This window comes from Gossypium arboreum, chromosome 7, assembly GCF_025698485.1.
Source record: "Gossypium arboreum isolate Shixiya-1 chromosome 7, ASM2569848v2, whole genome shotgun sequence".
NCBI classification, from domain to species: Eukaryota; Viridiplantae; Streptophyta; class Magnoliopsida; order Malvales; family Malvaceae; genus Gossypium; species Gossypium arboreum.
Window position 1 is genome coordinate 74,756,357 of NC_069076.1, and position 27,935 is coordinate 74,784,291.

Below are 27,935 nucleotides of genomic sequence, written 5' to 3' on the forward strand. Positions count from 1 at the left end.
TTTAAACGTTTAATGCCTAATTTTGAGAATCACGTGACTTAATTGAAAAAGAAATTGAATAGCACATTAAACATGAAAATAAAATTAACTTCTAAAATTTTATTTCAATTTTAATAAAGTGAAATATAATATTTTATTAAAAAATTCAAATATATGAATTTTATAGCAATTGAATATGCAATTAAAATTTGTTACTTTATAATTAAAACTGGAGAAATAGATAAATGAAATAGAAAAGATAAATGATAATAGGGTATAATTATTTTTTATTTAATTTTGCTTGGTAAATATCAAGATGGTTGATGGGATTTTATTTGAACTTGAGGTAAATGGATATTGTTGAAGCTAATAAGTATATTTTATATTAAATCGGAGGGATTAGTGTCTTTAACCATATTCTTTTATCTTAGATTATTTTTTTAAAATTGAACAAAAATAATAAATGATAAATGAAAGTAAAAATTCTTTACTTCGGATCTATTTTTACCAATGTAAAATTAAAGCAGTTTTACATCTTTTTATTTTTTTATATGATTAATATTTTAACAATTTAACAGTTGAATTTACTAAAGTTTCAAACTATTCTGATATCCTATCATATTAATCTAAAGTACATGTAACAGCCCGTTTTTAGGGTTAATCGGAACAGTGGTTTCGGGGCCACCAAATTCGACGAGTAGATTTGTAAATATTATATTTAATATTTACGAGCTAATTGTGATTTTAAAAAAAAAATATTTTTGATATTGTGATTTTTGTTTTATAAGCGATTTATTAAATTCAAGTGGTATGACCCTAAGGTCAAGTGGGTTTAGAAAATGAGGTATCGGGATCTTGTTTCTATAAACCGAGTCGTAAATATTTTTATAAATATTTACGTAGTGGCAATAAGATGGTATTAAAGTTTCGTTGAAAAATTTTATCGTTTCGATAGTTAATTAAGCAAAAAGGACTAAATTGCGTAAAGTGCAAAAGTTCTGTTCTATAAGCTAAAGGTATTAAATAGATATAGAACTTAAAAGTGAAAGTCCTTGTTTGGTAATTAGCCCATTAAAGAGATAGTGGGATATGATGGCTTGGCATTTGGTGTAATAAATAAAGTGTATAAAGGTTAATATTGTAAATTGGTTAAAATAATAATAAAATGAATAAAATAAAAGAATCAAGGTGTCATCTTTTTCATTCTCTTTTTACCTGCCGAATATGAAGCTTGAGAAGCCATGGAAGAAGCTTCCAACTTTCGGCTAATGCATGGTAGGCATTACTAGTCCCGTTTTTAATTATTTTTATATTTTCAGGATCGTTGTTGCTTAATCTATCTAATGAGGGGGCTATTTTGCAAAACCATTGAATAGTTTGATATTTTCCATTGATGAGTATAATAGGGTTTTGAAGTTTAATGGAAGAATATGAGTCCTTGTTGATAGTTAAACACTTTTTGTTAAGTGAATTTTTGTGAAATTGACAATTAAGGGCTAAATTGATAAATGTGAAAATTTAGTGGTTAAAATGTCAAATAAATGAAATGTGTGGGCTGCTAGAGACACTAGTGATATTCTTCTATTGTAGAATTTTACTCAATTTCATGAATTTGCATTTTTATGATATAGGGACTAAATTGTAAAGAAGTTGAAATATTAGGGGCAAAACTATAATTTTTCCATAAAGTGAATTATGGACTGTTTTGATACCATGAACATTTGGCTAAGCTTAATTATGGTTAAAATGGTTAATTTGCATGTTTTGAGCTCAGGGACTAAAATAAATAACAGTAAAAATTTAGGGGTAATTTTGTAAAAATGACAAAAATGACCAAATTGTATGAAATGAGGTGTTTTACTGTCTAAATTAATATATTGAATGGAATTGTTAATTTAGATCAAGATTGGGTGGAAAATCGAGGAAAATGAGAAAATTACCAAAATACCCCTAAACTTTGGTATCTCTACAATTTAGCCAGGTAAGTTCATATGCAATAAGCATTGTTAAATTTATGTTTCTAATGCTTTGATATCGTATAAATTGTATATACGTGAATATTTTAATGTCTGACGACATATCGACAAAATGTGGCACTTAGTGTGCGGGGCAATCAAATATGGTACTCAGTGTACGAAATATTGAGAATGGCACTTAATGTGCAAGATATTGAGAATGACACTTAGTATGCAAAATATTGAATGATTAAATAGAGCAAAGTGAACAGGTATACATGCTATATTATATGAATTGTTTATGAGACGACTTTATAATGGTGTTATATCCGGCTAAGTCCCGAAGGCATTCGTGTTGGTGTTATATCCGGCTAAGTCCCGAAGGCATTCGTCTTGGTGTTATATCCGGCTAAGTCCCGAAGGCATTCGTCTTGGTGTTATATCCGGCTAAAGTCCCGCAGCTTTGTCTTGGTATTATATCCGAGCTTAAAGTCCCGCATGCTTTGTGGTGGTGATTGGATTTGGGTTTTAAACCTAGCAGACTTAATGCCGATGATTCGAGTAAGATTATGATTTCGAATGTTCGTAGTAAACTACCATTGAATATGTTCAATGCATTAAGTTGGTCAGGTATGTATTATATACTTTTATATGTTAGATTGATCAGAATTGAATCATGAATGCGAAATGAGAAGTATATGTGAAAATCTCATATGTGTATGTGTGTATTCGGTTATGGTGAAAGGTTACATGAGATTGATTTGGTGATATACATGTTAAATAATATGAATGCAAAGAATGTGTAATAAATCTGCTTGGGACAGTAGCAGTAACGTGATTTCGGAAAATCACCATAAATTGTGGGAGTTGAGTTAGAGGCTGAATAAATTATTTCATGAAATCTTAATGAGTCTAGTTTCTTATAAAAGAAACCATGTAAGCAAAAGAATTGCCAATAATGAGATATTTGAAGTGGCATGGAACAGAGTCAAAATGACTTCAAGGTCCCCTGTTTTGTATTCAGAAAATCATTATAAATGGTACAAAAATAGTTATAAGATAAAATTTATATTCTTAGACTCCTTAATGAGTCTAGTTTCAAATGAAATAAACGATAACATATTTTGAATTCTGTATAATAAGAAATTTGATTTGTAGTGAAGAGTGGTCAGAATAGTCAAATAGTGAAACAGGGGAAAACTTCAAGAAAAATCTGGTATTGATTGGTCAAACCAAAAATTCTGAAAATTTGATGGATGGAAGATATATGAGTCTATTTTCAGGGAAAATTAACGGCACTTGATTTGGAGTTTCTTAGCTCTAGTTATAAATGATTTAGTGACTGTTGCTCAGGAAGACAGCTTATAGTGAATTTGTGATTTTATTGCAAACATGGTTAAAACTTGTTAATGAGATGCTTTTCGAGTTCTTATGATCTTATTTTTTATTTCAATATTTGGTTTTAATTCAGTTCAGATTCAAGTGAGGTGAATTTGCTACATATGCATTGTGTTCATGGATACTTGGCCAAAATGGAAATTATCTAGGAATGATTTCTTGAAAATTTGAATAATCGATCTATAAGTAAATTAATTGTTTGCATTGCTTAAAACTTACTAAGCATTGAAGCTTACTCCGTGTTCTCTTTTCCATTTCTTATAGGTTTATACTTTAGCTCGAGTTGGAAAGGCCGGAGATATCATCACACTATCGAGTCATTATGTGAGTTGAGAAGATTGTATATCATCATGGTTTAAGGCATGTATAGGATAGACTATAGGTAGAATGATATTTCGACTTGTATACATTATAGCCATGCGAAGATGGCTTGCTCATTTTGTTTAGAGAAGCCTTATAATTGAACTAATATGGTGAAATGTTTTAGTTATAACTTGATAGTATTTAAATTGTTATTAGATATTCGGTTATGTTTTGATAGTGAGTCATTTTGGAAATTTATAAGAACTCCTATGGAAAATCAATGAGACATGTTTACATTGTTGATAATTTATGTCTAGTAAGTATCTTTGACCTTATAGAAGTTTTGTTCAGTCAAGTAATACCTCATAACCTTATTCCGGTGACGGATACGGGTTAGGAGTGTTACAGTACAAAACCATTTTTTAAGAACATTATCATTTACAAAAGGGTTAATATATAGTTTGTTCTCTAAACTTGTCCAAAAATATCTAATTGATATCTGAACTTGTATTTTGTCACTTAAATTAGTACCTCCGCACTAACATCATTAGTTTGTGTTGATATGGTACTGATGACCCATCTAATTGTGACACACGACATTTTATGAGTATGACAAGTGGCGAGCATAACTAAAAAAATTAAAATTATATTTTTAAAAATATAAATTAATAAAAAAGTATAATTTTTTTACATTAAAAAACCTTCACAAATGGTTGTCCAGATTCATCAGTATTTTTTTAGTAAGTTTATATATTTTTATTTTTTTATAAAATATCAGTTTTTAGGTTATTATTTGATAGGCGAAAACTACCAAATATAAATTCATATGACAAAATAACAGTAATTAGCAGTATAGAGCAGTAGGGTCAAATCCATAGGGACTGGCTATCTAATTTCGCCTTTTTCCATGACCAAAATCGTTGTCGCAGTCATAGTCATGCCCACAACTGGTGCGTAGAAATGCTAAAAAAATTTAAAAAAAATGGGGGATTTAAATTGAATAAGATAATAAAATAAGAAAATACGAAAAATAATATAAAAATTATTTGAAAATAAATGGATAAATAAAATATTTTTTAGGCATAACCATAGCCTCGATGTAGGCCAATCTTGAATCGATCCTTGAAACAAATTTTTCTTTCCAAGCGATAAGCTGGTTATAGCACTCGAGGATCCCTCAAGCCGCTAACTCTTTCTCTCGTAGTTGATCCCAGTATCACCTGCAAATCGACCTTTGTCGAATTTTCAACCACGTGGCATGTGCCCATAATTTAATACTTCAACAGCCTTGCTATCTGAAAATTCCAACTCGAATTAACGGCCTCAACCGTGTAGGTTGTTTAAATCTGATCACTATCTCTCTTACAGAATCCAACTAGCTTTTTCCAATTGAACACACCAATTTGTTTGTGGGATTTTGAATACAACACCGTCGACTCAACTTCCCAACTGTACGTCAAACAATTCCAACCCAATGCACACTTTTTGAATTGAAATTGAATCAACTTTGATGGACGAATTTGTACTATCTCATATACAAGAGAGATAGTGAATACCGAGTTGCAAAGTATTTAGTGCGGGTTCATATCTCACAATTATTTTGTCGAAGCGATAACTAGGCTAAGGCTAAAAAGGGTTTAGTTAATCATGAAAAAAACCATGATTTAAAAGTAGTTTTGTGAAATTGTGGAAGATAGAAAGGAAAAGGGCCTTGAAAAGAAATTAAACCAAAAAGCTGAAAGTTAAAAGAAGAAAGGAAAAGAAATGAAACAGCAGTATAGAAAAGTGACGCAGGAAGGGAAAGAAAAATAATGAATTTTATTGAAAGTGTGTGATCAATTGACTGTATCCACTAGATATTTATATATACTTTTAGTGCTAAAATTTAACTAGATTTTTTTAAATATTATCAATAAATAATTCAAAATTTAAAATTAAATTTAAATTAGAGATTAAATTTAAATTAATTATAGAGTTTTAACAATATAGAAAATCATTCAATCTTTATCTAGCCACTTTTTATCTTCAACCTTTCAATCAAGCTTACTCTTTGCTTTTTGTTCCAATTTAGCCCATCTTCGTAAGAGTTTGAATTCAATACACCAACTTCATTCCCGATAAGAAAAATCTAAATTTAATAGCATTTTTATTTGATAATTAGCTAAAATAAATATATTAAAAATAAAAATTTATCTTGCTATCATTATTATTTTAAAATATATATCAAATATAAATTTATAAATTGTAAAAATATATACAATTAAAAATACATAAAAAGCCTATAATATTTTGAAATATATATAAATTTGTAATATGTAATATATAAATTAAAATTATATATATAAATATATAAAAAACTAAAAGTTATGAATTTATAAAAAAATACAAATATAATATTTATATATATATATAAGAACTAAAAGTTTGTCTACAATGAATCTAGATATATTGTTGTCCAAATTCATTTGGTTGAATTTGGACAACCATTTAGTTAGATTTATTTTTATGTAAAATTTTTTATTTTCTATTAATTAATTTATTTTTAATTTAAAGATAATAATATAAATAACTTAATATTTTATAATAAAAATATAAACGTACTAAAATATATACATCTAGAATGAATCGGACAAACAGGTTTCTAAATTCAGATATATTTGAATAACCATTTGTATAGATTCAGATGTATGTAGACAATCATTTGTCTAGGTTCATTTTTTATATGAAAAAATTACACTTTTTTTGTTAATTTATATTTTAAAGATTTTTTTTTTAATTTATGTTTGACATGTGACATATTGAGAGGTTATCACGTGTCACCACCGGATTGACTATCAGTATCATACGACATAAATACAATATGTTAGTACAGAAATACTAACTTAACTGACAAAATATAAATCTAAATTTAAATACCAACTAAATATTTTTTTTTACAAATTTAAGGTAACAACAAACTCTTTGCAAAACCCATTTTTTTTTTCCAGCATTTCATCTTCTCATACTCCATTTCTTCGCCAACTATTTTTTATTCAGGGTCTCGAAGAGGACGTATTCATTAGTTCCTAATTTTGAGTACCACTTTCCATAGAATCTAAATTTAAGTATTTAATTGAAAAATAAATTGAACAACAAAATTTTAAAAAAATAATATATCAACTCAAAATAAAATTAACCTATACAATAAACTCGAGGCCAGAAATTTTGTTTTCATTTATTAAAATATTATTAAATAACCTAAAACCTCCCTAGGGTTGGCCCCAGAATTCTGAGTGCGTGGTGGAGCACGCCGATTCCTTATTATACACAATCAAGGATTTTGTTAATAAAAATTTCAAACCATATAAAATATTATTTTATTATTATAATTTAAAAAAACATATTAGTATAGATGAATTTTTTTATCATAATTGTCTGAACAGTTTTCAACATAATCTCAGTAAAAATGAAAACACCACAAACTATTTACCGTTAACCCTTAGTTAATTTACCAAACCCCTTCTTTTTTTCTCCCAATAAAGCTTCCATATTGCCGTCAGGTCAACCTCTGTTTCCTTTTTTTTCTGTATTTTTTAAATGTTTCTAACTTTAACGTGACCCAATGAGAAAGTGATTTCTTTTCAAAATAACCCCAACGTAATGGGAACAATTCACAAGATTCTCTCATTTAAAAAAAAATATATATATATATATATATATATATAAAAAAAAAAAGTGTTCCTTTAGGCATTGAAACAAAAGAAGCAAGCAATGAAGCACCTTCAAAATCTCAATCTTCATTTCATTGATTCCCATAAATACCTTATCCCTAAACCCTAAAGGAATCTCCAAATTTTAATGGAAAAGACAATACAACAAGGTTAATCCCGTAAATATAAACGCAATCACCCATCTTTGCTTAAAATTTAAAATAGATTTTTTTAAAAGTTTTTGTATGAGGACTAATATTATTAATTTGTTATGTGTGACTATAAAATTAATTGTTAAAGCACACATGGAATCCACTCATTTGTATGTAAATTATTTGACCTCTTTTAACCATTAAAATCGAATTTTACAAACATTATATATTTAAAAAGAACTCGTATTTAAACATTGAAGATATTCTACTCAATGATGCTCATATTTCTTTCCCCCAACTTTAATAATAATCATGGATCTCATCCGTAAATTCTAAAAGAATTTGCTGAATTTGCAGGATAAAACTATACAACAAGGTTAATATAACCATTTTTCTTTTTCCATCATAAATATAAAAATGATACAGTATCTACCCCTTTAGATGTGCAAAGAGTCATTGGTTGATGGCGTTAATTGAATTACAACCATCAATAGTGATTATAATCATACACCTAATTTAGAGTCATTTAATGAACATTAACCCTTTCTTAGTTCAACGTTAAAATGTCATGGGTCCCTTCTCTCTCTGAGTTTTGTCCTCCCTTTCTTAACTATGCTCCAACATTACACATTAAAACTTAGACAATGCCATTTCTGCATGATGAAGATCAAGCTTTTGCTTATCTATCTATACTACTTACCAGCTGGAATCAAATCCTGTGCAAATTTTGTCTACTCTAGTTATATTGTTTCTTGCTAAAGTAGTCTCTCTTTTATACTTGTGTGTATTTTTTTTTTTAAAATTTATTGGGAATTTTTAAAATTTAATTTAGTCAAACGGAATAGCTTATAATCTTGAAAAGATAGAATAAAAATCTTAAATCTTTTTTAATTTAATTAAAAGTTTTGTTCTTTCAAATATGCTTTTTTCCCTTTTCGCTTTTGTTTTTAAATATATCTAAGATTGAATGTAAGAATAAAACACGTTATAAATTCAAAATAAAAGAATCATCTGAAATTTTAAGTATAGAAGGAAAACGTGGGTTAAGGTAATGGATGGTTATTAAGTGAGGGACATTGGGTTAATAAAAAACCTGTTGGCTTAGTTAACCCTAGTTAAGGTTATATATGATATGGATTCACCTCCACCATTTAAGCACTTTATTATTCTTGTATGTTTGCAAGAATATTCTTATCCAGGTATAATAGAAAAATGATTTGTGTATAGTTGCTGTTTTTTTATTGGTATATGTAGTAAACAAATTGTTAATTAGAAGAGTATGATTAACAAATGTGTTGAAACCATTGAACATTTGAAGAAAAAAGAAATGATTTTGTTGTTATGATAGACTTGCTTTTCATATTTGGGAAAATGAAATGTGGTAATGATGAGATGAGGTCCAATCTAAGTTTTTTCCTTTGAACAAAAACAAAAATCTACTCCATCTTGCAAGAAAAAGAAAAGATTGGGTGCTGAAAACTTAAATATGCAAGGGTGGGGGTGGAATTTATGGCTCTTTCCTGGTCAACATCATGATCATGTGTATCTCAATCAATCTTCAAACCACTTGGATTTGCAGAATTATATTTAATTCATCAACTTGGTAAACCCCTTATATTTTTAGTACAATCAAAGGAAATATTAAAATGGTTGCTTCCAGGGAGAGAAAAAAAACATATGCATAGAATGTCTTTGTTTCATGGTTTATATCATTTATAATATGAAAGCAAGAATGACTGTGATGTGGTTTCACTTTATTTAAGAAACCGGAAGCATCGGAGAACCCAAGACAAGTCAGCTTATGACACGTGCTTTCCTCAACCACTGGACCACGTGGCTCTGCTTTATGAGGTTCCGGATATGACATGTATCATGGACCATCCTTAACAGTTTGGCTTTTTCAGATATATGTTTTATCCCTTTTCCACTCACGCCCTTCCCTAGCAACGCGCCTAACACTTGCCATTTCACGTTATATAACAACAATAATAATAATAATAATAATAATAATAACAAAATGTGCTATAAGTCCCTCTACTTTGACTAAATTTGAGATTTAGTCTTTGTAATTAAAAAGTTTGAAGTTAAGTCCTATTTTTTTATTTAAAAATCTCAATTCAATCATTAGTAGGTTTAGTGTTTTCCATCAAAATTTTTCAATTTCGCACATTGATTAGACAGTCTTCATATGATGTGACATATAATTGATAGGAAAGAAATATGTAAACAAAATTTTGATAAAAATTTTAAATCAAAAAAGTAGGACTTAGTTTTTAACTTTTTAGTGTTGAGACTAAATCTCAAATTTTGTTGAAGTATAGGGACTAACAGCATATTTTAACCAAAATTTAAACATAGGCAAGTCAATTAGGCTTCCTTTAGATCACATATGATATTAAATTTGGTGAGGTTAAAAACAACATTGGTAGTGAAATTAGTTATTAGCGGTGATATTGGTTTGGTTTTTGAAACTGTCCATCATAATTCGGTTCAACTCGGTTATTATATTAATTTTATGTTTTGTTTTTTTTTTAACAATCTCATTATAAGTTTTGGTCATATATGCTATTTTTGACTCGATGCCTAAAATGATTCATAGCCCCTCCCAACCCATAAATAGAAGGATAATACGCTTCAGTGCACTCGAACTCACATCATCCTGCATTGACAATAATGCCCATGCCAATTCAAATAAGATTCAACCGGCTTTTATCTTTTTATTTTTTAGACTTATTTTGATAAAATGAACTTTGTTTTATGGCTTTTGAATGTTATTTGACAAAATTTTAAGGTCTTTTCATAAATATTTTAAAAAAATTAAGAACTTTTAAATTATTTTCACTATTTTAAATATAAAATATATATTTTTATATCATAAAAATTGTAATTAATTATATACTAAATAAAAAAGAATTCAGTTTGGTTTTGAGTAATCTGCGATTTTTTAACTTGTATTTAAGTAATCCGTTCAAATACCTCAATTTGTGTCATTTTTCTGTTTAACCATTGTAGTTCTTGTAGCAATAAGATTAAAATTAGTAGTAAGATATGTGTTTGGATTCAAACATAACTATAGCGGTTAGGTGAGAATAGAAAGTGACTATTAAAACATTAAATAAAAATGATATATAATATAAAATTTAGTTTATTTTATTTTATTTTTATGAAATTATTAAAATATGTGAAGTTGTAATTTTATTTAATAAAAGTTTTATCATATTATTTTATAAGAAATCAATAATGTATTTAATTACAATTATTCAATTAATATCACTTTATTTATAGTTATATATTTTATTTTATTTTATATCTATATATTTAAATATCACATCTCACATTAACTTTTTTGAAAATCAATGAAATAAAATTAGAAAAGTTAAAACCATAAAAAGTCCAAAACCATAAATGGACAAAACGGTGTTTAAGCTGCAAAACGCAGCGCCAAAATTTTGGCTGGACTTTAAAGCTCCCCTGAAGAATGATAGATGTGGTGCGGTGAGAAGATTTCGCCGTGATTCTCCAATGAGATTATACGCAAAAACATGAAAAACACACTGAAACGAGAATCCAAACAAAATCTCATAAGAAAGAGATGTTAACAGTAATGTGATTAGTAAAACTTAGATTTAGATTACATTTGAAGTAGTGAACATTAATCATTATTTTGTGAAAGTATATTTTAATACCGTACGTAAATGTATTATACATGGAGTAACGTGAACAGCTACAAAACTACTACTCAGTAATAAGCAAAGACAACATTTAGTGCTATTGGGCAAGTGCATCAAGTCTTAAAAGGTGATGTCAAAAAGAAAAAGAGAAGGGAAAAAAGAAACAATAGCGCTTGTGCTACACTCAACCTAAAGGACAATGGGGGAATGAATGGAACAGATCTGACAAACTATTTAAAAACCACACACGCTTACCATGCCTTTCAGTGGGTCCCTAAGCAACAGTGGCAACATCTGTAATTACAGGCATCTACAATGTCTAATGTAAAAAACATAAATGCCTTCTTAATTTTATTTGATTTGAAGATTACCAAATTAACAAAATAGACAGCCGAAAATTCTCTGCCGGGTTTACACCAGCCAACACGGTTGCCTGCCATGATCCAGGCAAAGATAGAGACCGCAATACGCCTACCCCAAAGCAATTAGAAATGGAGAATGGAGCTTCACTTCTAACTCCATTTTCTTTGTATCGCATCCCCGAGGTGGCGGGGCGTCAAGTAAACGGGGCAATCAGTGATGTGATGTGCAATCATTGCTTAAATGCATTGACACAAGCAAGAATCGTTAATCCTAATTTTATTAACTGTAACTAACTTTGGTTATATTTTATGATAAATTTTTAAAAAAATTATCCAACCTTTCAATCGGATTGAGAGTTAAATGGGAAATCAATTCGAAAAGTGACCTTAAATTGATTAGATTGAAAATTAATATGAACCAACTAAAAAACGGTTGAATTGAATTTTTTGAAAATTTTTATTTTTAATATTTTTTAATCGAACGGATTAAACCAACCAATTGGTGACATGACCGATTCGGTCACTAATCCAATTTAAAAACATAATAATTTGCATTAGCAATGTAATTTCCATCATTGGTTAGGATACAAAATTGTTTGGTCAGTCAAATGTTATATAACGATTTATAATATTACATACTAATCATTTAATAAATTTATATTTTCAATTAATTATTAATATGTCGTAGTATAGAATATAATCTCATTAGTATACATATTTAAATTATAAATGTAATATTAAATTTCAGATAAATTTATTTTTTCATTATTTAATAGATAAGGGTGTTAACAATTTAGGTTACATTTTTATATTAAAAAAAGAAAATAGAGACGAAACATTTGGCTCCACAATTTTATATTTGGGTAATGTAATTTTACTTTTCTTAAACCTCAAGCGTTGTTGTGTTGCCCAAGCAGTTTTTGCATCACATGAGATGCAGGTTATAGGCTTGAGAGTGACAATTCTGCAGTAACTGATATTGGGGATTGGTTAGGAGCATTACACAACAGTGTCAACTGCACATAAAACATGTTTACCAACATGCTACCTGTGTTTGCATGAAAACAGGCTACTTCACTCTTCAATTACCGCCCCCCAAATGTTTTAATGGGAAGTAGTTTAAATAAATTTAAACAGAGTATTGTCGTTTCTCAAGTAAGTTTAAATGCAGTTTATGCTCGCTCTATTAACAAATAATTTTAGTTTTAAAATAATATATCATATATATATATATTTGTAAAAATTTTAGAACCATCACATGAAAACCATTCATTAATAATGGTACTGGAAGTCGTATCTTTTACAAATTAAAGATGATAATTAAAAGCATACTGTATACATTAGGACTCGTTTCGTAGGAATGGGCAGTGAAAATTAAATGGTAGATGGTTATGGCATTCAACATAAAACGACAAACAGAAAGAAGATTGTGTATGTGGATACAGTTTCAAATGATATTAGTAAAACTGTAATTATTGACTTCAATTTTAGTGATAAACGTGGCCAAGTCGTGAGTGGTGAAATACAAGTGCAGAGAAAATCACATGATGCGAGGGGTGGGGGTGGGGTGGAGGGACACTAAACTAAAAACAAAGTGTAATAGAAAACTCTTAGGATAGAAATCTGAGAGACAGAGAAACAAAACAGAGTGAGCGGTTTTCGGGATTTGGTAACGGCGATTCAAGTTATATTGTGAGGTGTTTGTTGGAGAGCGAAAGAAGGGGGCTGCAAAATAAAACATCAGCTTCACTCTTACATTACAGCTGCTTCGCCAACAAAGGTTAAGCGGTATTTGGAGACCAGACAAAAGTAGAAGGCGGTTTTGTAACAAAAACAGAGCAGGCCAAAGTTTATTAAGAGAGGGGAAAAAGAAAAGATTTTAATCTTCCTAGTCGTTACACAGAAACTACCAACAATAAGTTCATGTATAACCGTCGTCTTTAATTACTCTTTTTTGCTTTCTTTTGTTTTCATTGTTCTATTTTTTCCCCTTTATTTCCTCGACTCTTCCTGCTGATATCTTATTCTCTGCTTTCATTTAATGGGGTAGGCTCTGCTTTTTCCTTTTAGCTATAGTGTTTCTTCTTTAGTGATTTGCTTTCTGTATATCGTCGGTACGTCGTAGTTTTGATGGCTAATGCACAAGTTAATCCAAGGGGTTCTTCTATTGCTCACTCGGAGTCAGGTGAGTGTTAATAAAGTTCATAGAAAAATGGCTCTGTTTGGCTGCTGAGAAACTACAAGGGAAAAAAAAAAGGTTTTATTTAGGTTGCTCCATGGTTAATGTACGGACATTGGGTGTTTTTTGCGAGAGAAATAAACTCAGCTTTGCTGGGTGGAGCTGAAAGCTTTTCAAATCATGAAAAAAAAAAATCCTCGATGGGTGGTTTTGGTTGTTTCTACTTTCTATGCATTTTTCTTGCGTTTTCTCAGTAGCCAATTGGAGTGACATTTTTTTTTTGAATTTTCTTTTTCCTTTTCTGTTCCTCTATAAATCTATGTTTGTTTTAATTGAATTTGATTTTGGTTGGATAGGTTCGAGTGATGATGATCTATACGCAGAGCTATGGAAGTTATGCGCAGGCCCGTTGGTGGAGATTCCTCGGAATCACGAGAGAGTGTTTTACTTCCCTCAGGGTCACATGGAACAAGTAATTTGTCTTTTTAACGATCTTTGGATTCTTCCTTATGTTTAGATTAAAATTTTGAAACCCGCCATTTGTTTTCTCTTTTCTTGGCTTTGTTTTGTGCAGTTAGAAGCATCCACTAATCAGGAACTTAATAATCAAGCCCCACTGTTTAATCTTTCTTCTAAGATCCTATGTCGTGTTATTCATGTCCAGTTACTGGTATTCTATCTCTCATTATCTTTCCCTACCATTTGCTTCACTTTATAGCTTGAATATATCATCTTATTATTACTTTTTTTTTTCCTGAAATAGGCAGAACAAGAGACTGATGACGTTTATGCTCAGATCACTTTGCAGCCTGAAGCAGACGTAAGTAAACGCTACCCCCCTCCATTCTTTTCTTTTTAGTATTCCCTTCTTCATACTCTTTGGTTGACGAATTTCCAGAGGAAATGTGAACTAAAAACATACAATTGAATTATTTAGTTATACGCATATGTTTATTATTACAGCAAAGTGAACCTACAAGTCCTGATCCTTGCCCAGCTGAGGTTCCAAAGAGGACAGTTCATTCGTTTTGTAAGATTTTAACAGCATCGGATACGAGCACTCATGGAGGGTTCTCCGTTCTTCGAAAGCATGCTACTGAGTGCCTACCTCCTTTGGTAATAAGTTCGATTTATTCTGTTAAAAACCCTTGTTAGACTTTCAGATTATGGTGTTGAATTAAATTTTGTGTGTGTGTTTTGAACAGGATATGAATCAGGCAACCCCTACTCAGGAGTTGGCTGCTAAAGATCTTCATGGATATGAATGGCGGTTCAAGCATATATTTAGAGGTAATGGTTCTGTCTTTTCGGATTTGCTTTCTTAACACGTCACGGTTTGGCAGCTTTCTTGGACCTGTTTTTAATTCGTAATCCAAATAATCAGGACAACCACGGAGACATTTGCTTACAACAGGGTGGAGCACCTTTGTCACTTCCAAGAGATTGGTTGCGGGAGATGCATTTGTGTTTCTCAGGTACTTGGGGCTTTTGGAACTTTCTTGGTGCTTGAGTTTGTGTTTGCATGTTCACGTCTGTGGCATTTTTGCAGTCTCTTTAGTTGTAATTGGACTGGCTTGTTTTATTAGAGGTGATAATGGAGAACTTAGAGTTGGGGCTCGACGGCTTGCTCGCCAACAGACCACCATGCCATCATCTGTGATTTCCAGCCAGAGCATGCATTTAGGAGTGCTTGCTACTGCTGCTCATGCTGTTACAACGCAGACCCTCTTTGTTGTGTACTACAAGCCAAGGTATAATGTTCTCTCTAGATGTACACATGGTTGGCAGTATTATTTCGTTATTCTGATTACCTTGAGACTGAGTTTCTTTCCCTTGCTCTTGTTCAGGACGAGTCAATTCATAATAGGTGTTAATAAGTATTTGGAGGCCATTAAAAATGGATTCTCGGTTGGTATGCGTTTTAAGATGAGATTTGAGGGAGAAGACACTCCTGATAGAAGGTAGGTTTGTCTCTGTACTTTGTTCCCTAATGTTGTTTATCCTTTGTACTTGTGATTTTTTTTTTTTCCTCTAAAATTTTATCCAGGTTGTTTATCCGTTCTTTTATCCAGGTTCACGGGTACCATAGTTGGGGTAGGAGATTTTTCCCCACATTGGTCGGAATCTAAATGGCGGACCTTGAAGGTTGAATATAGTTATGAATTATTGGTACGAAATGCTAACCTGATTCTTGTTTTGATAGTAATTCTACCCCACTATATCTTGTTTTAGATTCAATGGGATGAACCTGCAACAATACAAAGGCCAGAGAGAGTTTCACCATGGGAAATAGAGCCATTTGCGCCTTCTGCTTCCATAAATCTTGTACAACCATCTGTAAAGAACAAAAGGCCACGACCTGTTGATATTCCAGTTTCTGGTGTGGGAAAATTATTCTTTCAAGTATTTGGAATAGAGTCTTGGTTGCTCACTTTGTTAACTTTGATTGATTTGTTGAAATTGTAGAAATTACTACAAATTCAGCTGGTTCAACCTTCTGGGGTCGTGGTTCAACCCAATCTCATGAACTAACTCAAGTAGGAAGCACACCTGAAATCCAAAGCAGTGAAAGCCAAGTTATCTGGGGTATGAGGCAGAAAGAAGCTGATTACAGTCGAGGTTATAATTCGAACGCCTGGCCACATTCTCCTCTTGTGAATGTCTCTTTAAACCTTTTTCCTAATTCAGTGAGTGACAAAAACAGAACTGAAAAACCACAAACCACTCTCACTGGTTATGCCTTGCCTTCTCTATCGAGGCCAAGTAAGGGCCTGATGCATGACCAAGTTGAGAAAGGGAAAAAATCTGAGATTTCCACAGGTTGCCGGTTGTTTGGGTTTAATTTGACAGACACCATTAGTGCAGTTATCCCGACTGACAAGGAACAAACGAACACAACGGTTGATCACAATGGTGTTTGGGGGTATCTTGCAGCTGCGTCTCATATCGATCAGAATCCAGAAACAGCTAAACAGAAGCATGTTGCAGCAGAGGCCTCGTCCAAGGAGATGCAGGCTAAGCAGGGTGCATCCACTACTTCAACCAGAAGTCGTACTAAGGTAAACATAGCGGTATCTACTTGTTTATACTTGCATTGCTTTTTTCATTATTGAAGTTCCTGATTGAAACAGTACCTGTGTATTCCAAAGGTACAAATGCAAGGGATTGCGGTTGGTCGTGCTGTTGACTTAACTGTGTTGAAAGGATATGATGATCTCATTAATGAAGTGGAGAAAATGTTTGATATCAAGGGAGAGCTTCGCCCCAGTGGTAAATGGTCCGTTGTTTTCACTGATGATGAGGGTGATATGATGCTTGTTGGCGATGATCCATGGATGTAAGTAACTTCGAAGAAGCTCATCTGCTTTTATTTCGTTCTTTTTGCAGCTGTTTTTTATAAAATTGTTTTGTTTTGTAGGGATTTTTGCAAGATGGTGAGAAAGATCTTCATATATTCAAGCGAAGAGGTGAATAAGATTAGTCCAAGATGCAAATTTGCTGTGTCGTCTTTGGATGGTGAAGGGACTGCTGTAACCATTGATTCAGAGCATAAATCTGAAACATGAAATAATAAAGTTTGAAGACCCTTCTTATTTACATTACACATATATATTGTTTTATTTTGGTTTTCCTTGGTAGATTAAACTCTGATTAGAACAGTGAATGAAATGCAGCATTGAAGAAAAAGTACACAGTTGATGCATGGTAAAAGAATAGGAACTAGAAACACTTGTAGATTTAGAAAAAGGAAGGATTGTCCATGTGAATAGCTTTGCTTTAGTGAGTGGTTCAGCGAATAATCAATCAGACTGTAAAAAACATATGTATAAATGTTTTGCATTTTATTTGAACTTAGTTCATTGCTGGTTGGGTGGGCAAATTCTGAGTGAGCTATAGCTCTCACCATGGTCTGGCCCCCCTAAGGAGAAGCGACCCAGAAATTGTCTCGATTGTGTTATCCCGTGATCCAATCTCGATGTCTCTGCCTCCTCCAGCCTTGTGCTGGGAGGGTGGCCATGAATGTCCTTTTAAAAAAGCTGGTTATGCTATGCTGCTGGTCCCTATTGAACAGCTTCATCCACATTATTTGTCCTCTCAATTCAGTTGCAATGGATATGGTACTGGTCCTGATTCCTGAAGGGGATTTTTTTTGTTCTTTTAAAGTATGGGGCAGAGCAGTGGGTTAGCCAATCGTGGGGCGTCGGCTAATATAATAATAAGCTAATCTTGTTATGGCTTTGGTTTTATCCTAGCAATAGCTTTAAATAGGAATGCACCTTTTGCTTATTACTTGCTGCTCTGTATTAACACCAAGTGTAAAACTGCCGACTATTTTTTGGGAAAAAAACCAAAACTTTCTTATTCTATTTGGTAATTGAATAAAGTGAAATGAAATATGAAAAATAATGTGATGGTTGCTCGAGAATTTGATCCCTTCATAAGAATGAAATAGATTTTATGATAAATTATTTATTTCTTTTGAGAATACCCAAGAAAATTAATCATTATATTTTATAAAGTAAAAGATTTTATTTTTAACTAAATTAAAATCTTATTAATTCATGATAGTGTTAGATGTTTAAGATAAGGGAAAAAAGAGTAATTGATGGGGAGATGAATTAATGCGCATGTGAGATAAATGGGATTGGGAAGTGATATTGGTGGCAATGAGGGTGACTGCTTGAAAGGGCATTTTCTTGACCGAGTAAAGTCCAAAACAAGCCCACGTCTGAAACAGTATAGGATGATTCTACCTTTGGACCCTGTCAGTCAAATTGGCATCCTATGAGCCTCCTGCCACAATCCTGTGCAGCTCCTTCCACCCACCCTTCACACCGCTCTAATTATCTTTCTCACTTTTTCCCTTTAATGAAAGGCAAACCATGAATAGTTGAATAAAGCTGACGTCACCAGGAAAAGGTGCACTGGAGATTCTTGCTTTTAAGTGCTTTCACTGTTTAACCTTGTCTTTCTATACGGATATGGAGTCAAGCTTAGCTACTTTATTGCTTTATGATTAAGGTCAATCCATTCCATTAATTACAGTAGTTTTTACTTTCAACCTATCAATTCCTGGAATTGGTACAAGCTTTTTGGTTAGATGAATAGCAATCACACATTTCATTCCTATTATACAATGGAAGTAGAGTACTCTATATAGTTGGAACCCATTCTTATTTCGAAACCTGGTATTTGAAGTCTTTTTAACATATGGCTAGCATGAGAAGATCATAGCGAAAGTATATCAGAATGATCCTTGATTAATCTTTGCTGAGGGGGTTGAAAATAGCGACAACATTGGACTTAAAAGGCTGGCCTCTTTTTCTTACGGGGACCTTCCTTGCTCTCTTCTTTGTCTCCCCTTTTTGTAGGGTACAAAACAAAAAGGAACTAAAAAATAAAACCCTCCCCTATCCTTACGCATAGAGTATAGAAAGAAAATCATGGGAACTGAGGCAGAGCAAGAGTCAAGCTACACACCAAAGTTACCGCTGTTTTCAGCTCCACAAGCGCACATGCAGTCACCAGAAAGATCAGGGACGTCAACCCCTCCATTACACGTCTCAGCCTCGGTTCCGTTTCGCTGGGAAGACGAACCTGGAAAGCCAAAACCATGTACCACACTCACCCTTTTCTCTAATCCCAATCACTTGGCTCAAAAGTGCCTGGAACTGCCTCCCAGGTTGCTACAGGATGCCAAGAGCACCACTGTCTTGGAACCTGCTAGACTTCAGTCTTCTTCTTCATTCAGAATGGGAAGTGAGTGCTACGGCTCTTTTCGTGTCGGCAGTGTTAGTCCTGAGAGGGTGCAGCTAGGTACCGTGGTTCTTAGTAAGAGAGGGACCTACAAAGACAAAGGGTTTCTTGGTTCTTGGAAGAGAAAGACATTCAAGGCTAAAAGAGAAGGAGGTGGGGCTGGGAAAAGTTACGTCTTCCCATCTTCTGGTGATAAAGACAGTGAATGCAGCAGAGAAGAAGAAGAAGAAAGCAATAGTAGCAGTGTCAAGATCACCAGAATTAAAAGGGTTGGCAGCTTTCATAACCTCTTTAATTCCAAGTCACACTTCTGGGTAAGTTCCATCTCTCAGTTTGTTTACAAATTTATAGTCTTTGTGGGGTGCTGTTATGCTACTTTCATGGTTTTCATCACAAATACTGAATGACTCACCACTTGCTTCCTCTAGTCCAAATCCTTCTTACTTGTCAAGATAATTTGCTTAAATTTTATGAAGCAGATAATTAGAGGTTGCTCTTGGATGTTTAATTAAAGCTTAAATTTGGAAAATCTTGTCTAACCAGGGAAAGAAAAATGCTCCATGGTGATGGTAAGTGGAGATTACTTGACATAATTAGGTTTACGGGAATGGTGGCAAGTTTCTTGAAGTAGAATCTAATTGAGCTTTTTGCTATTGACTGACTTCACAATTATGTAATGTGCCACTTCAATTAGCTTTGTCGGCAATCAAATCAATACCATTGCTAGAAAGTTGTTTGATTTTGGTGTTTGGACACGACAGGCAACGATCTACCAAGGTTTAAAGCTAGCGGTTCCATGGAATAAAAAGGAGAAGAAGGATGGACTTATGGGCTGACCCTTTTTTATCTTTAGTTGATCAACTACACTCCAGTTCAGCCGGTTGATATTTTGGTGTGAATGAAAATGACTAATCAAAAGTAAAATATAGCTAATGCCCCTTACTATATCGTTTCTTCTCTAGTTGTGGTTGTGGGGCTGTATTCAGCTAAGGTTTTTCCTTTTTTATCTGCAATCCCAATCTTGTGCATGTAAGTTGTTGGACTGGATATATAGCAGTAATAAATGTAATTATGGCTCAACTCTATCCATTGGCCCACGGGAATGCAGCACTCTTTCACCATTTTGGCATTTGCTAAATTACTACTATTCTCACAGTAAGTTGTTCTACTCATCGCCTTACTTTTCTTTATATGTTGGAGGCTAACCGACAACAAAAGACCCACTCAAACAGCATCATACGCTCAAAGGATTTTTTGAGTGAGGGATAGGGTGGGTGAGCTGCGTTGAGTTCACCTACTGATTAAGAAACCAGAGCCCACTGGATTTGTAGCCTGATTCATTCAACTTTCACCCATCGGGATCACCATTAGCAGGGTTTTGGTGAAGAAGCCCAATTATTGCCTGTAACATACAACAGGTTTTCATATTGCTTTTCACCATGCTCCTCCTTCAGCCTTTGTTTGGTAGGGTTTTTTTTTTTTTTTTGGAAAGATGTAAAATACAATAGTGAAAAAAATGGAAAAAATATATATATATATTTTATAATTTGTTTTCACCTAATGCTTGGTAAACTAGAAAGAAAAACAAAAGCAAAAAATTTTAAAAATATATAATTTTGAACTAACATACACCTATCTTTTATTTCCTCTCATCTCATCAATCTAATTTGAAATGATTAATATTTATGCATGAGATGGAAAATGATAATTTTTATATTTTCTTTCCCCTTATTTTTATTCTCTATTAAACACATTCAAAATTTATCTTCTTTTCACTTATCCATTTTCCTTTCATACCTTCACTTTTCCACCCAATAAAGTATACTTCACTAGCTAAAGTGGAAGAAAAAATTAGAAAGATGAAAATTGAAGAAATAGAAAAATGGAAAATATAATTTTTTTCCCCATAAATGTGCTTTGTAGGAAATATAAAAAGATTTCCATTGCTTGGTGTGCATAATTTTCTATCATATGTGTGCATAATTTTAAAATAAAATACACACATCTCTCATTTTCTCCTCTTACCTTTTCAATTTTAATTTAGAAAAAATAATTTTTAAATGAAAAATAATCACCCACCCATCCAAGCACACCCAAGTTCCATAATAACCAACAATAAAAATTGGACACAGGAAAATTTTCCGGGTTCATTGTAACAATGTCTTCAACACCACCAGCACACTGATAACAGATTGAAGAAACAAGAGGCATGAAGGAAACAAAGCAATCAAACAATGAACTTTTATTCTAGGCAGGCTTAAGCATTTGGTTATTCATGCATTCGTGAATCAAAAAGCAAGATACAGATTCAAAATCTGTGTGACCTTGCTTAAGTTATTAAGATAGAGGATGGACTTAGAATCCAGAGACTGTTCAATTTATAGACACTGAACAAGCTTCGCTTTTCATTGATGGATTTATCAAAGAGATATATATCGAGATACTTTGCCTCCTGACTCTTTCACCCAATATATGTACAGCAGCCCAACACATCAATTATGCATCCAAAGTACGCTACTAAGAAATAAAGACCTAAAAACAAACAATAGATACAGAAAGGTGAATAACTAGATACATACATTATACAGGGCTTAATACGTGTAAAATTAACGGGGGAAATTGTTCATATATGGAAAACAAATTTAGTCAAATTATCTGACCATTCTTTGTTGCAAACCAAAGCAAGGGGATTAATTGATCTCTCTGATTCTCTAGAAAGGAAACATCCACCCCACAGTCCATCCCAATAGCAAACCAGCACCAACAAGACTCAGCCCCAATGCAAAAGCAACGACATACTTGGTCAAGTCTGGTCTAGGCAAGCCACGCTTCCCTCGATTACCTTTTCCAGTCTTTTGCCAGCTCTTTCGCAGTTTCCTACTGTTGTAGGACGTAGGTGGAAGAACTACAGGAAATAGAGGGGAGACTGGCTGCCCATTATACTTGGTATGGACAAAAAGGGCTTCTAGCTGCAATATTTGGAACCACTGTTTGTAGGCAAAGAGTTGTGAGGCTTGTTTGAAGAAAAGCTTGATGACATGCTCCTTCTCTTTATAGGCTCGTTTTGCTGCTTTCTCAGCTTCCCTAGCACGGGTTTGTGAGCGACGAAGTGCATCTAACAGCTGAGCTGTGGTAGGTTCAGACTCCGTAACTTCCGCTATAATATCCTTTTGGATTGTTCTATCAAATACAGTTGAACAACAGAGATAAAATCAATGGTTTTTCTTTAATTATTGGTTGGCTAGAGATGCAGAACAATGCACATCTAAGAAGCCATTTTGGCTAGCCGTTCCTATTTTAGACACTCGTTTAACCTATTCATTCAAAGCATTAATCAATGAAATCAATAACACCACTACTTGAAACTATTATTAAAAAAATACCTGAATGGTGTGTTGGAAGCACACTGCATCTTTCTTCCAAGAGTTCTTACAGAATCAGGAGAGCCCTGCGCATTTAGGATTGGACCAAGCATAGGGCCTGCTTCAGACTTCCGACCCAAAGAAGACACTTCATTACCGCCATAAGAACCGGAAGATGCACACGAGTACCTTCTTACATGCATCTTCTGAGGTGGGGGAAGATCACAATTCTCAATGAAATCCAACGACTTCTGTGCAACCAAAGAGGCAAGCTCATCTTTATCTGTTGTGCGCCACCATGGCTCAGCCTTCCCATCCCCAGCCCAAGGAGACTCTGGATCGTAACAGCAGTCATTGATTTTTTTGGAAACATGGCATTCAACAGATTCCATCTCCAAAAGTTCATAGTTTCGCACCGTCTCAGTTGAATCAAGAGAACCTCCATTGTTCTTTTTTCTGTCAACACCAGAAGCATCTTGTGCATCATGCGGGTGAACTCTACTTACATTGGAGGGAGACTTTATTTCAGCTTTCAAACTTTCCACTTCATCCTCCAAGGCATATAACTGCTCATTTGTTAAACCCTTTTGGGGTCCGTAGCTAGGCTGCAACTGAAGCCACCACCTCATATCAAGCGGTAGATTGGAATAGGAAGGGTTCCTGTTGAGAGCATTGAGATCAACTGCAGGGTGATCACGAGCATCTGCTACACCAGTGGGGCTAGAATCAGCCTGTTTACAATGAGATGATGATTGGCAGCAAGCTAACTTGGGAGCTCTTTTGGCATCTTCTTGGACAAAGCAACGATTCGCTGTTCTTTGCCAGACAGCCCTTGCTTCAGCTGCTGCCATTACACTCCTTGTCGACACATGTAGCTGCCAAAAATAATTTGTTACAAATGAGATTATTACTCTAGCTAATTAAGTAAGATAAACTTCAAATCCTCATTCTTCACTAAATCAGTAAAACTACCAGCCAACCAGACATGGTTAAGACAAATTTTATAAGTTGCCACAGCAGTCAAAACCAAGCAGTAACCATATTGGAAATCGTAGGTTCCAACAATGATTACTTAAGAAATACAATCAGATAATACATGTCCTTACCCCTGTATGAAGTACAAAAAAGTTCAACCATCATGCATGCTTAGCAAACATTAAGTTCATTGCCTTAAATCAAAATTTAAAAGAGCATTTTATTTCAAATGTACTTTATGACTTCACCATACACAATGCTTCTCAAGCCAAAAATAGAAAATGGAAGTGGCAGATTTATAAATAAGTCAATACAACAACTTATAAAACACAAGAACCATACATTTGCAAATGCAGCCAATACAAACTTGTGATGAAAGGGTTTATTTGAGGCGTAGTACTTAATAAGACTTGAAAACCTAATTTGACTTGAAAACCTAATTTCACCCACTGTCATTCATTTCAAGTAAAGTTCACATACTTCCTCAAGATATGACCTTCATTAGATCATCAAATCAGGTAAACAAAAGAAAGCAGTTGAATTCAGGCCACATAAAAAATTACAATCTAAATCGTATTCACTAATAAACTCGATGTATAGAAACTGAGTCATTGAACAACGAGATATTCAGAGAAGTGTAGACAGAAAAGGCAACGAAACGGTGTATGCAACAAGGTCAACTAATCTAAACATAATTCAACAAATTAAACATACCCGATGATAAACAGAGAGAGAAGAGAAGAGAAAAATAGAATAAGGAGAAAGAGCACAAACCCAGAAAGATAAAGGATTGAAAGGAGATGAGCAAGTGGTAATTGCATAGATGATAGATCTAATTCTAATCTAACACATAATACAAGCAGAATTACAAGAAATCGTTTTAAATGTCAATGGATAAGAGCAGAAGAATGAGACTAATGTCCAAAACTTTATTTATTTATTTATTATATTAGTTCTTGTGTCAGCCTTTCTTTGGATTTTAGTTTTTATAAAAATCTTCTTATAAAACAATAAATTTTGAAAGGGGACGACAGCGTTTCAAACTTTGACCCAAGTTTTTATACCCTACTTTAATGATTATATGAAAGCGCTTTAGGGGCTATTGATCGATTACACGTGGAGAATGACTGGGAGATCAATGGTAGGTAGTAGGTCCGTATCAAAGCTTCGAGGGTGATATCATATCACGATCAAATTGGAAGATTGGAGGTTTGAAAATTTTGTATTAATATGTTAGATTTATTAAAAGAAATTTAATTATTGAATTAAATAATTAAATTTCTTTATTACTATTAATCAATGACTTGGGAAACTTCACCCACTCCCATGATGAAAAAGTAAAAGTAATAATATAATATTAAAATTCTTATTGGTCTAAAACCATAAATTTTAAATATATTTTAAATTACCCTCATTAAATTACCTTCAAATAAAAAAGGGTATGTCTGTAATTTTTCTAATTAAATTGGTGACTGAATTAAATATAACATCAGTTAAAAACTTAAATAATAATATAGATATATAACAATTTAAAAATATTTTTAAAGTCAAAATTTTATAATTTTATTAATATTTAAAAGATAAACTATAATTTTAATATTTTTTATTATGTAAAAATCCTTTCCAGCCACCACTCATACATATAGTGAAAACTTGTATACCTAAAAAAATCAGCTACAATTGCAATAATAGCAATAATGGTTTAGGTATGAAGGGCAGGGGAAAGCATTAAAAATCCTGGGGGTGCCCATTGGTTTTGTGATATTTTGCTGTTTCATTTAATCATTACCCTTCTCTTTTCTTTGTGTTATCAATTTTTGTGTCTACCTCTCAAGTAGCTAATTTAAGTTCTGACACCTGTTTACTTATACCATCATTTTTTTTCTCATAATATTCTATGTATATTTTTACTTTTGAGAATTCAATTTTTTTATTTTCAAATTTATAAATCTAACTCCAATTATTAATATCATTAAATTTATTAAAGTGGCATTTTGATTTTTTAAATATTCACATAACAAAAAATTATGTCAAAAAGTTAAAATATAAAGATTATATCTTAAATTTACACATAATATAGAAACTAAATTTGAAACTTGACTATTGTTATATAATCTATAGGAAAAACACGACATCATGTCATTTTATCACGTTTATAGCCAGTGACAGAGCCAGGATGTTAATATTGGGGGACTAAGCTAAAATTAGACATGCTATGTAAAAATCGATTCAAAAGAAGCAATATTCTAACAATTAAAAAGAAATAATATATCATTATTTAAAATTATGCACGAAGTTCTTTCAAGGAAATAAAACTACTAAATATAGAGTCTGAATCAAAAGTTTCAGCAATCTCTCTCACAATATAAACAACAAGATTATCTGTAAGAAACTCATATTCTATTTTGTTGCGAAGCCTTGTTTTGACAATTTTCATTGCCAAAAATGCTTTTTTTGAAGTTGCAGTTGAAACAGAAAGAGTCAACAAAAGACGAATTAATCTATCAACAAGAAAATATACCTTTGACATCCGTGTCTCTGCTAATTCTTCACAAAGATCAGAGATTGTGGATAGACAATTTCAGATGATTTGGAACATTTTGCTTATAATGCTGTAACTGATACTTCAAGATTACTTTCTCTTGCTCAATAAAATCAAGAGGATAATATTTTTCCATAATACAACAAATATCATCCACATTTAATGATTTATAAGCATCATTAGGATCCAAAGCGAAGTTAAGGGTAAGAAGATCAATTGCCCATTTATTAAATCTACTATTTAGGTCAAGACTTGAGATTCTATAGCAGCATTGAATATTTCAACCTGATAATGGTGCTCCATATTGAAATCAACATGTTGGTGACTACCACGTTTTACCACATAAGGAGAATCCATATCAAGAACTTCAATATTGTGCTTTTCACAAAATACTTTCACAACTTCCAACAAATTGTCCCAACCACCTCTAATAGGCAAATTTTGGCCTAGGCCCCCAAAAAATAATAACCGAAGCCAAATGATGCAATCGGTCGGAACCAAGTTAAAAAAGCCCCAAATTGAAAGGCAATCATTAAATTATGGCCAAATCAAAAAGATGGAGAAAGCCAAGGAGTTATCAAAATTTGTTGACTTGGTAAAAAGCTAAAAATAGGAAGATATGATTTTTATTTTATTTTATTTTATTGTTAAATTATTTAGGCTATTTTTAGTAAACTCCATGTATATAAATAGAGGTATTTTGTTCTTTGAAAGGGAACTTCCTACTTCAATTTGGAATTGGATTATTCTCTCTTTTCTTATTTCCATTGGAATTGAATTATTTTCTTTTCTCTTTCAATTACGTAGGAATTTTGTCCATTTCATTTCAATTTCTTTGTTTTTTCTAAATTCGTTCGATTGCTTTTAGCCTTTCTTTTTTTTATTTGTTTTGCAATTAAGTTTTCATTATTCTTGATTTTGGCCCTAAAATTTGTTTTGACTACATTTTGGTCTTCCTTGAAGCTGTGTATTTTGGAGAGTGGGGATTATTTCCCTTTTGGTCCCTCCTTGTTATTTGCACGTTCAAATTGGTCCATTTTCTTTTATTTATTTCTGATTTGCCCCAGAATTTTGCTTTAAAATTCGATTTGATCCTTTTTTATTTTCGCTATTTTATTATCAAATTAACTAATTTCATATATTATTGCTATTATTTTTATGTTCCTATTTATATTTATTTTGTTATTCTAATACTATTATTATTTATCTAATTTTATTTATCTATTTATATTTCTACTATTATTATATTTCTATTTATTATATTTCTATTTCTATTTATATACTAATATTATTTTCATTATTATTTTTATATATATGTTTTTCACTCTTGTTATTAACATTCTATTTATTTATCTATTTTTTACTTTTTTTGTTATTATCTATTTTAACTTTTTATATAACGCTCATTTCAAATTTTTATACATTATTTACTTTGATATTTTCATATGTTATATATTTCAAACTCTTTTTACACATTATATATTTTGAATTGTTTATATATTATTTTAAAGAGTTTTATATATTATTTTATCTTGAATGGATACTAATTTTTTAAAATTAGTTTATAGATCATTTTATAATCATCCTCATTTTAAAAAACTCTCAAAATAA

At 32.2% G+C, this 27,935-nt stretch overlaps 3 protein-coding genes and 1 long non-coding RNA gene across 8 annotated transcripts; 3 read left to right on the forward strand and 1 right to left on the reverse strand.

The window, feature by feature from the left end:
- Positions 1-1,166: 1,166 nt before the first annotated feature.
- Positions 1,167-3,854, forward strand: LOC128295170 (uncharacterized). The gene is made up of 3 exons (XR_008285498.1): positions 1,167-1,254; positions 1,879-1,960; positions 3,597-3,854. It is a non-coding gene; the product is annotated as an uncharacterized LOC128295170 (long non-coding RNA).
- Positions 3,855-12,926: 9,072 nt separating this feature from the next.
- Positions 12,927-17,568, forward strand: LOC108452255 (auxin response factor 18). Of its 3 annotated transcripts, none has more exons than XM_017750031.2 (15): positions 12,927-13,434; positions 13,560-13,694; positions 14,045-14,160; positions 14,263-14,358; positions 14,452-14,508; positions 14,652-14,804; positions 14,894-14,978; positions 15,073-15,163; positions 15,275-15,439; positions 15,536-15,649; positions 15,761-15,833; positions 15,921-16,068; positions 16,155-16,747; positions 16,838-17,025; positions 17,107-17,568. In XM_017750031.2, exons 2-15 carry the CDS (start codon positions 13,640-13,642, stop codon positions 17,252-17,254), a joined length of 2,082 nt encoding a protein of 693 aa, XP_017605520.1. In that variant the 5' UTR covers positions 12,927-13,434; positions 13,560-13,639; the 3' UTR covers positions 17,255-17,568. The 3 variants fall into 3 exon arrangements, with proteins under 3 accessions (XP_017605520.1, XP_017605526.1, XP_052886537.1); XM_017750037.2 differs by having other exon boundaries at positions 12,928-13,434; positions 13,635-13,694; XM_053030577.1 differs by lacking the exon at positions 13,560-13,694 and having other exon boundaries at positions 12,929-13,434.
- Positions 17,569-18,479: 911 nt separating this feature from the next.
- LOC108452277 (uncharacterized protein At4g00950-like) lies at positions 18,480-20,525 on the forward strand. 2 transcript variants are annotated; one of them, XM_053030486.1, is made up of 2 exons: positions 18,480-19,759; positions 19,989-20,254. In XM_053030486.1, exons 1-2 carry the CDS (start codon positions 19,133-19,135, stop codon positions 20,010-20,012), a joined length of 651 nt encoding a protein of 216 aa, XP_052886446.1. In that variant the 5' UTR covers positions 18,480-19,132; the 3' UTR covers positions 20,013-20,254. The 2 variants fall into 2 exon arrangements, with proteins under 2 accessions (XP_052886446.1, XP_017605544.1); XM_017750055.2 differs by having other exon boundaries at positions 18,503-19,759; positions 20,207-20,525.
- Positions 20,526-21,822: 1,297 nt separating this feature from the next.
- LOC108457940 (uncharacterized) lies at positions 21,823-24,754 on the reverse strand. Of its 2 annotated transcripts, none has more exons than XM_017757160.2 (3): positions 24,557-24,754; positions 22,829-23,682; positions 21,823-22,625 (listed from the first exon to the last, which is right to left on the reverse strand). In XM_017757160.2, exons 2-3 carry the CDS (start codon positions 23,656-23,658, stop codon positions 22,157-22,159), a joined length of 1,299 nt encoding a protein of 432 aa, XP_017612649.1. In that variant the 5' UTR covers positions 23,659-23,682; positions 24,557-24,754; the 3' UTR covers positions 21,823-22,156. The 2 variants fall into 2 exon arrangements, with proteins under 2 accessions (XP_017612649.1, XP_017612657.1); XM_017757168.2 differs by having other exon boundaries at positions 24,497-24,754.
- Positions 24,755-27,935: the final 3,181 nt, after the last annotated feature.

Excerpts from the sequence above, each read along its gene's own strand:
- LOC108452255 (XM_017750031.2), top strand. The coding sequence starts at position 13,640 with ATGGCTAATGCACAAGTTAATCCAAGGGGTTCTTCTATTGCTCACTCG. Across the intron at positions 15,440-15,535 it reads GTTGTGTACTACAAGCCAAG|GACGAGTCAATTCATAATAG; the intron begins GTATAATGTTCT and ends GCTCTTGTTCAG. Across the intron at positions 15,650-15,760 it reads GAAGACACTCCTGATAGAAG|GTTCACGGGTACCATAGTTG; the intron begins GTAGGTTTGTCT and ends TCTTTTATCCAG.
- LOC108452277 (XM_017750055.2), top strand. The coding sequence starts at position 19,133 with ATGGGAACTGAGGCAGAGCAAGAGTCAAGCTACACACCAAAGTTACCG. Across the intron at positions 19,760-20,206 it reads ATTCCAAGTCACACTTCTGG|GCAACGATCTACCAAGGTTT; the intron begins GTAAGTTCCATC and ends TGGACACGACAG.
- LOC108457940 (XM_017757160.2), bottom strand. The coding sequence starts at position 23,658 with ATGGCAGCAGCTGAAGCAAGGGCTGTCTGGCAAAGAACAGCGAATCGT. Across the intron at positions 22,626-22,828 it reads GCTTCCAACACACCATTCAG|AACAATCCAAAAGGATATTA; the intron begins GTATTTTTTTAA and ends TGTATTTGATAG.